The sequence below is a fragment of the Nyctereutes procyonoides genome, unplaced genomic scaffold (assembly GCF_905146905.1).
Source record: "Nyctereutes procyonoides isolate TBG_1078 unplaced genomic scaffold, NYPRO_anot_genome, whole genome shotgun sequence".
Lineage (NCBI taxonomy): Eukaryota > Metazoa > Chordata > Mammalia > Carnivora > Canidae > Nyctereutes > Nyctereutes procyonoides.
The window spans coordinates 44,980,601-44,993,623 of NW_026575052.1; the positions used below are offsets into that span (position 1 = coordinate 44,980,601).

Consider the following 13,023-nt stretch of genomic DNA (forward strand, 5'->3'; position numbering starts at 1 on the left):
AACTCAATTTTAAATTTTACTGAAATTTTAATTTAAACGTAAATAGCCACACGTGATTCGTGACTTCCTATGGGAGAGGTCAGCCTAGGGTGCTGGTACAGTTGAAACAGGGTGAGCGTGGCACTGCAACCCCGTAGGTTTCCTTAAAAACAGATTGTTAATAAAAATGGCTATAAAATGTCTGGAGTCTGGGCTGTTGAATGCCACCGACAGCACTAAAAATCTGTGCACAGTCGCAAGCCGTAATTAGCACCTCGGTCACTGAAGGCTAATAAACCTCGCATCCCGGCACGCCGACCGACACCCAACCCAGCGCCGCGGGGTGAAAAGGTTGAAGGTCCGGGAACTCCACCTCGGCAGGGGCGCGCACGCGGCAGCCGGATATCCCGAACAGCCTCACGGACTTTGTAGTTCAACCCTCCCGTGACATCACTACCTGTGTGTCACCACAGCGTGACCCATTGGGTCAGCTTCCGGTGGCCTGTTGCTCTCTGGGAATTGTAGTCAATGGGTGCCTGCTGGCCTTGGGCTCTAGCAGTCTGGAAACTACAATTCCCGGCGGGCTACGAGATGCACAAGCAGGGAGTGGGCGATTGCCTCATCAGGTGTCGAGTGTGTGCCCTAGTGTCGTGGGAGGCCTGTCTGCCCCCCGGACGGAAGGGAGAGGTGGTGACCACTACTTTGAGAGGATAGCCGAGGTCACTGTCGTGGTTTGCAGACGCGGTGCCATGGCGGTGAGTTCTGGCGGGAGGAGAGTCCGCTCAGCCCGGCCCTAGAACCCGGCTGAACTGTCGGCTTTTGCCAGAATCCAGGGGCTCCATGTGGTAGTCGTTGTCCTGAAGGGGAAAACCCTATTTCAAAGGAAGGGAATGCCTTGACTCCCACGCTAAAGGTGTGGGTGTTGTGAGGATGTGCTCTTTCTCGCCAGCTGTTGAGCTAGGAACGGGTATCTTTAACTGTACACCCTACTTAATGTAACGTGTGTTAGTTTCACGCAAGTGTCCAAAACCTATTTGGAGAGAAGGGAGTGGGTAAACCTTGTTCCCCCTCTTATGAGCACTTCCCGGTAAAACACTCACAAATCTCTACACTCATGGTGTTTACATGTGTGTGTGAGAGAGTTACAGACTAAAATATCTGGTAAATATGTCAGTTGCCAGTAAGTGCTACGGGAAAAAAAAATAGAGCAGGAACGGGAGACTGCTGATAAGGTTGCAGTTTTAAAAGGGCGATCAAGAAAGGCTTTGCTCGGGATGGGATGAGCCTTGGGTGTTATATGCAACTGATGAATTCTTAAACTCTGCATCCATCCGAAACTAATGATGTTGGCTAAGTGACTCTAAAAAAAAAAAAAAAAAAAAAAAAAAGGAAAAAGATAGGCTTTGCTAAGAAGTTGGCATTGTGGTAAAGAGAAGCAAGCCAGGCAGCCAAATGGACCAAAAGACTTGCAGGCAGAAGCAACAATGTGAGCTTACCAGACTGAGCCTCCAGGATGGACAATTCTTGAGGGATTTTATAAAGGAGAGCAAAGGAATGGGGTGATGGGAAGGTCAAAAGAGACTTTTTTCTTTTTTGAAAGGTAGAAATTACACAATGCTTGTATGCCTACGGGAATTACCCCATAGAGAGGAAAAATTGATGTCCTGTTACTGAAGAGAGTAGAGGAGATAAGACCAAGTGCATCAATGGAGGGTCAAGCAGAACCACACTCGTCCAAGTAACAGGAAACTGAAGACAGACTATGGGTACACATGCATGTGGGTAGGCAGACATGATGAGGGAGGTTGTAAACATTTTCTGTTCACTTCTGTTTTCTCATTGAATTAAGAGCCAAGATTGTCAGCTAAGAATAAGGATGGGAGAGGAAATGTTGGAGGCTTGAGGAGAGAGGCTTGTTTAGGACATTGCTGTCAGTAGAACTTCCTGTGATGAAGATGTTCTGTATTTGCACCAATTTGGTGCCACTGGCCACTTGGCGGCTATTGGGCACTTGAAATGTGGCTGGTGCAATGAAAGGACTGGATTTTACAATAACTTTAAAATTTAGAAAGTCACATGTGGCTAGCTCGTGGCTACTGTACTGGGCAGTATACACATTAAAGTTTGAGAAGCACTAGTCTAGAAGGAGTAAGTTAACTGAGTGGATTTCAGAAATTAGTATTGCTAGGCATCTCTTGACCTTAGTGGACGTGAATTTAAATTGAGGCCAGTCAACGTGAATGGTTATCACCCGCCACTTTCAGCTGCCTGGTGGAGGGAACAGAGCAGGTGCATAGGAGGGTTGGAGTTTTGGCAGGCAGGGATGGTGAAGAGAAAAGTGAAGGAGGATGGATTTAAGGAATGGAAATAAGGACTTGGGGTAGGAGGGGCTTAAGGATTAGCGAGAATAGGTCCTGATCAGTAGGTCCTGCTGGGTTTGAAGAATTACTGGAGCTGGAATTCTAGTAAAGACCAATAATACCAATAACTAACATTTCTTGTGTGTCATGCTTTGTGTTTAGCATTTTATTTGAATTGTCTCATTGAGTCTTCACACTAATCTATTTGAGTTAGGCAGAGTGCTTAACTAACAGGTCCGACTTCTCATAACTAGGACAGGATGAAAGTGGATTAGAACTCAAAGAGATTGACTCATTTCTCAGTCACTGTGCCATCCTACTTTCCAGGAAAACACTTGCCTTCTGCGTCCTGGTCCAGGGCTTTTTCTTCTGTTCCCAGTTGCTCAGTGCCTCCCCATCAACCCCACTCTCTCATGGTGATAACCTTATCTGATGTAGCATTTGCAGATCTCCCTCCCTCCCTCCCTCCCTCCCCCTCCTTCTCCCCCTCCCTCCCTCCTTTCCTCCTTCTCTCCCCACCCCCTTTTGGTGTTCATGGGAATGGGCTTTTCAGTTTGGAAGATTTTAATTCTCTCTCTCTCTCTCTTTTTTTTTTTTAATTTTATTTATTTATGAGAGACACACAGAAAGAGAGAGGCAGAGACACAGGCAGAGGGAGAAGCAGGCTCCATGCAAGGAGACCAACGTGGGACTCGATCCTGATCCCAGGTCCCCAGGATCACGCCCTGGGCTGAAGGCAGTGCTAAACCGCTGAGCCACCCAGGCTGCCCTGTTTGGAAGATTTTAATACATTTTTTCCATCTTTTTAAGTTTTATATAAGGAAAGTGGCAACATTTCTGGTAGATACAATTGTTTTTACTTTATTTGCTTCTTGGCTTCTGAAAATGTTCGTGTTTTACACTGTTGTGATACTGGACTGACATTAAAGTTAGTTTTATTGGAAGAATCCAATAAGAGCTCTCTTTAGAAAGAACAAGTAACAATACAAATAAAATGTACTGATTATCTGTGCCATGCATTAATGTTTTATATAATTTTTCATCAAAATAACCCTATAAAAGTAGGTGCTATTATTATCCCCATTTTACTGATGTGGAAAATAAGGCATCACATCTAGCCAGAGGAGGAATTAGAATTCATTTGGTCCAATTCTGGAGCCCATTCTCTTAATCATCGTGCTATCTATCCCCAGGTGTAAGCTAATTAGGAAATTTCTTTTGCAAACACCTCCCATAAGGAAACTTTTCTCTTTCCAAAGGAAATCTTAACAATACTGAAGTGTGTAAGACAATGAACATATGATAGCTTGAATATAATATTAGTTTTATTTTATAATTAGATTTATAAACACCAAACTATTTTTTTTCATATCAAAGTAGTATTTATTTTTTAGAGCTTTTGAAAGTTTTAATCTCTTCTAGTTATATATCAGACTTTTAGAGGGGATCTGGTGATGTGATATAATATAAACATAATAGCCAACTTAGAAAATTATTGTTTTTAAACTTTCATTTGGAAAATTTAAATAGTGAACAAAACAGAGATAGTAATAGTATTAGGTACTTCCATCACTCAACTTCAGTAATTGATAGTTCAGGGCCATCTTTTTTGTTTCATGTATCCCTGCCTTGTACCTTGTCCCTCCGCTCCTCAGGATTCATTTTAGGCAAGTTCCAGGTACAGTACATGTTTGATATATTTTAATATAAAGTTTTTACATCAATACATAGTAAGTTTTTTTTTTAGTATAATGATAATTTCTCTTAAAACAGCCCCAATGCCATTTTCACACTTAATAAAAATCACGTGATGTCAGGATGTCTGTTTGTGGTATTGGTTGACGTTGTGCATTTACCATGGGTCTAGCACTATGCTAAGTCCTTCATGTGTATTAACTTTTTAAATCCTCATGTGAATACTACAAGGTAGGCATAATTTTTATCCTCATTTTATAGATAGGTAGAAAAATGGAGGCTTAGACAGTTTAAGGAATTTGTCCAGGGTTTTACAGCTAGTAAGTGATAGAGCTAGGAGATGGCCAGAATCCCAAGAGAAAGCAGAAAAAGAAGTCAGAAGATGAGGGTTTTGTCCAATTCGACCCTTTGGTGGCACAACAATCTCTGAGTTTCAGATTTATTGTCTTTGAAATGATAGCTGTTGGTCTGCCCACTTCTTAGGGTTGTTGTTAAGATCAAAAAAGTTATTGATCGTAAAAGTTTTTAGCTGCAGGATACTACGAGTATATGAAAGAGTTTGTGATCTAGTTTAATGGTTCTTGACTCATGATGATTTTGTCCCCCTGAGACCATTTGATGTGGAGAGTGTTGGGATTGTCATAGCTAGAGGATGTGCTGCTGGCATCTAGTGGCTAGGAGTCAGAGATGCTTCTAAGCCTCTTACAATGGGCAAGATGAAACACAAAAAATTATTTAGCCTAAACCATCAATAACTGCCAAAGTTTAGAAACTCTGATTTTGGCTAATAATAGCCATTTAACTAATTTTTATGACCAATTGTCTAGTTAAATAGCCAGTACAAAAATTAAGGCTTACATTGATCAGGTTATTTCCCAACTTGTTATATAACAAGTTGATGCTGGGGCCAAAATCAGATTTCATTTTTTTTTTTAAGATTTTATTTATGTATTCATAGAGAGAGAGGCAGAGGGAGAAGCAGGTTCCATGCAGGGAGCTCGACGTGGGACTCGATCCTGGGGCTTCAGGATCACACCCCGGGCTTCAGGCAGTGCCAAACCACTGCGCCACCGGGGCTTCCCTCAGATTTCATTATAATTGACCTTTGATGGGGGCACCTGGGTGGCTCAGTGGTTGAGCATCTGCCTTAGGCTCAGATCCCCGGGTCCTGGGATCGAGTCCCACATTGGGTTCCCCACAGGGAGCCTGCTTCTCCCTCAGCCAATGTCTTTGCCTCTCTCTCTCTGTGTCTCTCATGAATAAATAAATAGTCTTTTTAAAAAAGAAAAACAAAAACAATTGATCTTTGATGTTTTGAGGAGTGAGTTTTTTGAGAAACAGAAACCTCAAAGAAGAGTTTTTGTGTCTTTAGTGTGCTCAAAAACAATGAAAAGAAACATATAGTTCTAAGTAATTTGTGAAGACTTTGCTTTCATGTTCTTTGAAGTGGGTGACATGGTCATTTTTAAGCCAAAAATATTTTTACTGTAACTTCTGTGTCTATGGCATTGGTATTTGGTGGTGAGATGACTATGAGAGATGTAAAATCTGCTGTCTGCCAGGAGTTCACAGCTCAACTGGGTAAATGTCTTAGGGATCATTTGGTTGTATGCAATGGAAGCCAACTCAAGTTGATTAATGAGGAATTTAATAACGATACAGTGTGATTTCATATCACTCATGAACCGAGGGTAGGAGGTACAACTAGGCTTCATGAGCTAGGCTGTGTTGGTATGAAGACAAGTAAATTAATATCACACTTTATTAGATGTACTTACAATATATTAAACTTTTTTCTTCAGCCTTCAAATTTGTTTTTTATTTCTGATTTTAGAATACATTAAAATTATTTTTGTGAGCTCCAATAAGTATTGTGGGTCCAGGCACCGTGCCTACTCTATTTACCGATTAAGTCATCTGTTAGGCATTGTACAGGCTGGGTTTTTTAATTTTTTAATTTTAAGATTTTATTTTTAAGTAATCTCTTTACCCAATGTAGGACTTTAATTCCCAACCCTGAGATCAAAAGTAGCATGCTCTGCTGGCTGAGCCAGCCAGGCGCCCTGGCGTGGTGCAGGCTGTTTCAAGGGCTGGGTAGGATCTTCTGCCCCAAACTCCTTTGCTAGAACACAGCTCCAATCTAACTGGGACTTCATCTAGAAGCATGGAAGAGTACATTTAACCAGCTCCGAACACTACTTTAAATAAGACTGGGCTTTTGTTGTTGAGAAAGAAAAAGAAGGAACAGGTATTGCGTAGGCAACCCGCTGTCTGCCATAGCTTGTCTTCAGATGGTAGTGTTTGTGTATTAGTATTGAAAACTGGTTCACGTGTATAGAAATAGACTTGTAACTTACAGGTTACCTGTTAAGAGGAGGGTTTGGTAGTAAGAAGGAGCACAGGAGCTAAGGGACTGAATGAAGGTGGTTAGCAGCAAAAATGGAAAGGAGTGAATAGATGAAGGCCCTTATTCTTCTCTGGAAAAGGAACTACCTTATGTAACCATACTTTTATGAAAATTCTTGGGAAAGAGTCCAAATTGCTTAGTACCTTGATTCAGATATGAATGTAGTTCTGCATTTTTCCAAATGTGCTAAGCTCCCTGTCTCACCTGAGCCTCTGTTCAATGTAGTTTCTCTGTCCTCATGCCTCCCCAATCTCTGCCTTGCTCTCTCATCTTTCAGGTCTCAGTTAATCACCTGCATTGGTCATCAACAGGTTATGCTATGCCATCTTTAATATGTTCCTACCCACCAATATTACCTCTATGCCAGCACTAAACACAGAGTGGTGTCAATATCTGCCTGTCTTTCTCACAGGACTACTGAAGTTTGTTCATGGTAGGGACTGGTAACTTGCTTTTCATTATATTCTCAAGATATAGCTTATAGCAGGTTCTCAAAAAATGCCTGTTGAATATTTAAAGATTTTAAAAGAGAAGTGAATAATACATTGCCCACTTTTGCATATTGTGGCCACAAAAGAAATAACAGATTAGAAACTTAACCACTGAGCCAACAAGGCACTAAATCTTAATCTTAATACTGATGGTTATTTTTATTGCATAAGACATAAAGTATATTTAGGATAGTTATTGGAGCAATAGAGTTAAGGTTGGGATATTTTTGACTGCACAGAATTCCTCCTTGCAAAGTGCTCAAATTTGTGTAACCATTTAAAAAACAGCAAAGAATCCAACATATCTGTGATATGAATAGAAAGCTTTTTAAAATTTTTATTTTATTTTTTTAGTAAACCCTATGCCCATTATAGGGCTTGAACTCATGACGCTGAGATGAAGAGTCTCAGGGTCGTGAGTTTGTTCTACTAAGTCAGCCAGATGCCCCAATTTTTAAAAAAAGTAATATAAAATATGTGTAAATATATATTTAAGCTCTGTCCAATGTGGGACTTGAACTCACGACCCCATGATCAAGAGTGTATGCTCTACCAATTGAGCCAGCCAGGTACTCCGTTGAAAAGCATTTTTTGACGTATTGGGTGAAAAGAGAGGAGGAGGCATGAATAAAGGAGACTGAATTGCAGGTGTTAGGGTACTTAGCAGGGGCTCCTGGCTAGCCCAGTGAGTGGAGTATGCAACTCTTCATCTCAGGGTTGTAAGTCTGAGCCCCATGTTGGGTGCAGAGATTTCTTTTAAAAAAATCTTAAAAAAAAAAAAAAAAGTATGAGTAGAACCCAGCTATTTTCTCATTTGAAAATGCTGCCGAAGAAGAATGAAACTAGACCACTCTCTTGCACCATACACAAAGATAAACTCAAAATGGATGAAAGATCTAAATGTGAGACAAGATTCCATCAAAATCCTAGAGAAGAACACAGGCAACACCCTTTTTGAACTTGGCCACAGTAACTTCTTGCAAGATACATCCACGAAAGCAAAAGAAACAAAAGCAAAAATGAACTATTGGGACTTCATCAAGATAAGAAGCTTTTGCACAGCAAAGGATACAGTCAACAAAACTCAAAGACAACCTACAGAATGGGAGAAGATATTTGCAAATGACGTATCAGATAAAGGGCTAGTTTCCAAGATCTATAAAGAACTCATTAAACTCAACACCAAAGAAACAAACAATCCAATCATGAAATGGGCAAAAGACATGGAGAGAAATCTCACAGAGGAAGACATAGACATGGCCAACATGCACATGAGAAAATGCTCTGCATCACTTGCCATCAGGGAAATACAAATCAAAACCACAATGAGATACCACCTCACACCAGTGAGAATGGGGAAAATTAACAAGGCAGGAAACCACAAATGTTGGAGAGGATGCGGAGAAAAGGGAACCCTCTTACACTGTTGGTGGGAATGTGAACTGGTGCAGCCACTCTGGAAAACTGTGTGGAGGTTCCTCAAAGAATTAAAAATAGACCTGCCCTACGACCCAGCAATTGCACTGTTAGGCATTTACCCCAAAGATTCAGATGCAATGAAACGCCAGGACACCTGCACCCCGATGTTTCTAGCAGCCATGTCCACAATAGCCAAACTGTGGAAGGAGCCTCGGTGTCCATCGAAAGATGAATGGATAAAGAAGATGTGGTTTATGTATACAATGGAATGTTACTCAGCCATTAGAAACGACAAATACCCACCATTTGCTTCAACGTGGATGGAACTGGAGGGTATTATGCTGAGTGAAGTAAGTCAATCGGAGAAGGACAAACAGTGTATGTTCTCATTCATTTGGGGAATATGAATAATAGTGAAAGGGAATATAAGGGAAGGGAGAAGAAATATCAGAAAGGGAGACAGAACATAAAGACTTCTAACTCTGGGAAATGAACTAGGGGTGGTGGAGGGGGAGGAGGGCGGGGGGTGGGGGTGAGTGGGTGACGGGCACTGAGGGGGACACTTGACGGGATGAGCACTGGGTGTTATTCTGTATGTTGGTAAATTGAACACCAATAAAAATTAATTTATAAAAAAGAAAAGAAAGAAAATGCTGCAGAATCTGGAAATGTTAGCATGTAGGAAGAGGAAGAAAATCTAATTTCAGTTCAAATAACTTTATACCAGAAAATAAAGTTTTAGAAACTAAAAGTAAATTTTTTTTTAATTTTTATTTATTTATGATAGTCAGAGAGAGAGAGAGAGGCAGAGACACAGGCAGAGGGAGAAGCAGGCCCCATGCACCGGGAGCCCGGCGTGGGATTCGATCCCGGGTCTCCAGGATCACGCCCTGGGCCAAAGGCAGGCGCCAAACCGCTGCGCCACCCAGGGATCCCCTAAAAGTAAATTTAAAAACAGAATTGGATTTGTATATTATTTGGTATCTAGCTTTCACAGTTGTCTTTTCTATTAGCATTCCATTCCACTCTAGCTTTGGTACACTTGCTCTTATAAGCTAATTTTTCTTTTTTTTTTGTTTTCTTTTTCACAGAGCCACAAACTGAGAAAGAAGTGCTAATTCTTTTTTTCTCAAAGATAGAATGATCATGGGTATTCTTTGCTTTCACTTTCAGTCATGAGTAGCTTACAGGATGATGGCAATGTTGCCATGTAGATCGGATATTACTAGAGACATGCTTGCTATTCTGTGTTTCATTTTAATTTCATATTAATAGTCTATTAATTATTTTGGAGAGAAGTTCATCAGTTTCCTTGAAAAAAAAAATAGATGACTAATCCTCCTTCAGCATCTTCCAACTAGGTGTTAACATCCATCTTTGGTGGGGATAATTGCAGCCTGGCCAGCAGGTTACTGCTCCATCCTGTACTTTTCTAAGAATTAATACATTTTAACTAAATGAGAACAGTATCTGTTTGACAGAAGTATCTGTTTTAGTCTGACTTTAAAAAGTATTTATATATTTAAATAATTCATTAACCATCCTTTTAGGTATAAAGTGGACAGATCATGATAGCCCTGATTTTTAATCATGTTTGTTTAAAATTTGAGATAACCACGGAAAAATTGCCTATCAGTAAACAGCTCGGTTTTGTTTGAACCCAGTTTAAAAAAAATTTTTTTTAAAACAAGCCTGTAGGGATCCCTGGGTGGCGCAGCGGTTTGGCACCTGCCTTTGGCCCAGGACGCGATCCTGGAGACCCGGGATCAAATCCCACGTCGGGCTCCTGGTGCATGGAGCCTGCTTCTCCCTCTGCCTGTGTCTCTGCCTCTCTCTCTCTCTCTCTCTCTCTCTCTCTCTCTGTGTGTGTGTGTGTGACTATCATAAATAAATAAAACTTTAAAAAAAAAATAAAACAAGCCTGTATAGATTATTCTCTTTTGTGTCTAATAGGAAAGAAAAGGAACAGCCAAAGTAGACTTTTTGAAGAAGATTGAGAAGGAAATCCAACAGAAATGGGCTACTGAGAAAGTATTTGAGGTTGATGCATCTAATTTAGAGAACCAGACTGGGTAAGTAATACTTTGTGAAGTTCAACACTTTGTGTTTCTGAAACTGTTGGCTACAGAAACCACTTTATGGAAAGGATAAGACAGATTGTATTTATAATGTCTGAAACCGGCTGAAGGAGTAACTTCTACTTTCTGCTTTTGAAATTAGGATCCTGTTTCCTTTTGGAATTCCTTTTTTTTTTTTTTTTTTTTTTTTTTTAGTAGGCACAGGGCACCTGAGTGGTTCACTTGATTGTCTAACTCTTGATTTTGGCTCAGGTCATGATTCAGGGTTGTAAATTGGTCTCTACACTCAGCATAGAGTTTGCCTACGGTTCTGTTTCTCCCTCTCCTCCTACCCCTCCCTCTGTGTTGTGTTTTCTCTCTCTCTCCCTCAAATAAATTAATAAATAAATGAAATCTTAGATTTCATTTATTTATTAATGAGAGACACACAGAGAGAGAGGCAGAGGCATGGGCAGAGGGAGAAGCAGGCTCCATACAGGGAGCCCAGTGTGGGAATTGATCCCGGGACTCCAGGATCAAGCCCTGGGCCAAAGGCAGGCACTAAACTGCTGAGCCACCCAGGGATCCCCAATAAATAAAATCTTTAAATAAATAAGGTGAGCTCTGCTGATTGTGGGGCTTGAACTCACAACTCTGGATTCAAGAGTGATGAGCTCTACTGCCTGAGCCAGCGGTGCCCCTTCTAGAGAATTTTTTTTTTCCCTCCTATAGAATTCTTTCTTTTCTTTTCTTTTCTTTCTTTCTTTCTTTCTTTCTTTCTTTATTTCTTTCTTTCTTCTTTTTATTTATGATAGTCACACAGAGAGAGAGAGAGAGAGAGGCAGAGACATAGGCAGAGGGAGAAGCCGGCTCCAAGCACCAGGAGCCTGACGTGGGATTCGATCCTGGGTCTCCAGGATCGCGCCCTGGGCCAAAGGCAGGCGCTAAACCGCTGCGCCACCCAGGGATCCCCCTCCTATAGAATTCTTAAAGGACTTTTTCTACATAAGGTTTTTTTCTTTTTTTTTTAACTAGTTTTTTTTTTTTTTTTGTATTTAGACAAAGGAGAATGTTTTGAAGTTTCGTCTTTGCTGACTGATGAAATCATTCTATTAGAGATTCATATTATAGTGACACAAAATATAAATTTTAAAGGGTTTCTGTATTTGAAGGTCTTATTTCATAAGTACTGTATTGTCTTGATGTTAAGCATCAGTTATAAGACAGTCTACAGATAATGATTATAATACTGGGAAAAACTAAAATAACTGCCCCCAAACAGTACTGTAATAAATATATGGGTTAATTATAAGATGCGTTTCGATTTCAGATACGTTGAAATGTAGAAAAATGTCTTCCTACAATGAAGAAATAGATTGACAACAATTATAGTAGTAGCTAATCTTGAAAAGTTTTTGTTCAGTATGCAAAGAAATTAGAAAATATGCCATTTTTAGCAAGCATATTATCATTTAATCTTCCTAATAACCCTTTAAGATTACCAACATTTTTAAATTTTTATTTTTTTTAAGATTTTACTTATTCATGAGAGACACAGAAAGAAAGTCAGAGACATTGGCAGAGAGAGAAGCAGGCTCCCTATAGGGAGCCTGATGCGGAACTCAATCCCAGGACCCCGATTTGATCCAAAGGCAGATCCTTAAACACTGAGCCACTCAGGTACCCCAAGATTAGCAATATTTTTTTCCCTGTGCTATAGATGAGGAGACTGAGGTACAGGGAGACTAACCAGTGCAGGGTTATATAGGTAGGAATCAACAGACTCTGGACTACTTGTCAGGACTTTCTGATTTCAAAAGTGTGTCCTCCTTTTCAGCAACATTCTAATGGTTTTTTTTCTTTCTCTTTTTCTTTTTTCAAAGAAAGTAAAAGTGTTGTTGTAATATAAAGTCTTTGATATTATACTTTGTAGTTTGAAGCTTTGTTGTTCTAGAATTTTAGCCAATTATAGGTAATTTAAAGTTATCAAGAATGAACTGAAAAAGCTTCTTTGTACAGTGAAAGAAAATGAACTGAAAAAAACTTAGAAATGTAACATAGAGTGCTAAGTAATCTCTGTACCTATTGTGGGGCTCGAAATTACAACCCTAGGATCAAGAGTCCCTTGTTTCACTGACTGTGCCATCCAGGTACCCCAGTATATAATTTTTTAATAAAGCTGACAAGTGAGCAGAACTAAATGATACACTGTTTAAGGACATAGTTACGTGTATAAGTGATTCAAAATCAAGAATATGACAAAAGTAAATTTTAAGATCCTTATCTCTGGTAGGAGAGGGTTGAGGAGCACATGAATAGCTTCAGTGGATTCATCAGTTGGATAGTGTGCCTACAGGTGTTCATTTTATTGTGCTTCATAACAGGTATGTATGTTACACATTTGATTCACAGGAAAAGAGGATATAATAAATTGAACAGCTTTAAAAAAGTGCTTTTAAACTTATTTTACCATGTATCTTATAATACTGAGGATATTTTATTTTACCTGACAGACTTGAATTGCTTTATGTGTATCTAATGAAGGCAGATCTCAGTTAATTACTAAAACATTAAATTAATCCAGTATCCTAAGAGTATTAAAATTATTTTTAGTA

General features: G+C 39.8%; 1 protein-coding gene across 1 annotated transcript in view; it reads left to right on the top strand.

Annotated features, from left to right (window-relative positions):
* The first annotated feature begins 498 nt into the window (after positions 1 to 498).
* LARS1 (leucyl-tRNA synthetase 1) overlaps positions 499 to 13,023 on the top strand; it is an 80,180-nt gene continuing 67,655 nt past the window's right edge. Inside the window, exons 1-2 of the mRNA XM_055331431.1 lie at positions 499 to 734; positions 10,305 to 10,423. Of these exons, the coding sequence (XP_055187406.1) occupies positions 729 to 734; positions 10,305 to 10,423 (125 nt within the window). The 5' untranslated portion in view covers positions 499 to 728. The remainder of the gene's footprint in view (positions 735 to 10,304; positions 10,424 to 13,023) is intronic.